The sequence below is a fragment of the Buceros rhinoceros genome, unplaced genomic scaffold, assembly GCF_000710305.1.
Source record: "Buceros rhinoceros silvestris isolate BGI_N320 unplaced genomic scaffold, ASM71030v1 scaffold46428, whole genome shotgun sequence".
NCBI classification, from domain to species: domain Eukaryota; kingdom Metazoa; phylum Chordata; class Aves; order Bucerotiformes; family Bucerotidae; genus Buceros; species Buceros rhinoceros.
In genome coordinates this window covers 8,669-9,538 of record NW_010428286.1, presented here as the reverse complement: position 1 = coordinate 9,538, position 870 = coordinate 8,669, and the positions used below count along the sequence as shown (strand labels likewise).

Genomic DNA, 870 nt, shown 5'->3' with positions numbered 1-870 from the left:
ATCTTCTTAAATGCATTTTGATTTAAAGTTCTCAAAGCACATTTATTTTGTCAAATTAGTATAAGATGCAAACAGGAACGAGCTATTATAATGCCAATATTACCTTATTCAAGCAGATTAACGCTTGCTAATTATTAAATTACACATCTGGCCTGCTGCATATTCTTAGTTGGTAAAAAGTTCTAATTAGCTATTTGAAAGTGTTCGGGGTGATAGCTGAATATTCGCTGTGCGTAAGGATCGTTGTCCGCAGCCATTTTTTGTCCCGCGTAGTGGTGGTAGCTCTCCGAATGAAAGTGTTCACAGTGAAGGCTAATCCATTCTCGTTCAGTACTGTATCTTTCTGCTTCGGCAAGTATTCTCGTGAGAGCCATGATGTAGCTCAAAGCCATCTGAAGGGTCTCATACTTGGACAGCTTCTTATCTTGACCCCACTGTGGAACCACCTTCCTCAAGCGATCAAAGGCTGTGTTCAGTCCTTGCATCCGTCTTCTCTCCCTGGCATTGGCAGCCAGTCTTCTCTTTGCAGCATTTTCCATCCTTTCGGAACGGCACTTCACAACGCAGCCTGGTCCACTTCTGCACTGGATGTCTGATTCTGTGCCTGGATCCAAGTGACTGGATTTACAAGTTTTCATACTGGATCAGCTGCAGTTTCACACACACAAAGATCACTTTTAAAAAATTAGGTATCTAAGAAGTGGCAGGGAAGGCACTGATGCGAGTAGCCTGCGTACCTCCTGAACCTGTTTCCAGATATCAATGATGAGATATTTTTCTTAGCATCAAAAAATAAGATAGAATAAAAGGTCTTCTGGTTCTTCCGGAAATATCTGAAAAATGCTTCTTATTGTTTAAAGAAATAAAGAG

The 870-nt window shown here is 41.0% G+C and overlaps 1 protein-coding gene across 1 annotated transcript; it reads right to left on the bottom strand.

The window, feature by feature from the left end:
- Positions 1-171: 171 nt before the first annotated feature.
- On the bottom strand, positions 172-665 carry ATOH7 (atonal homolog 7 (Drosophila)). The gene has a single exon (XM_010142197.1). It carries the CDS (start codon positions 636-638, stop codon positions 183-185), a length of 456 nt encoding a protein of 151 aa, XP_010140499.1. The 5' UTR covers positions 639-665; the 3' UTR covers positions 172-182.
- Positions 666-870: the final 205 nt, after the last annotated feature.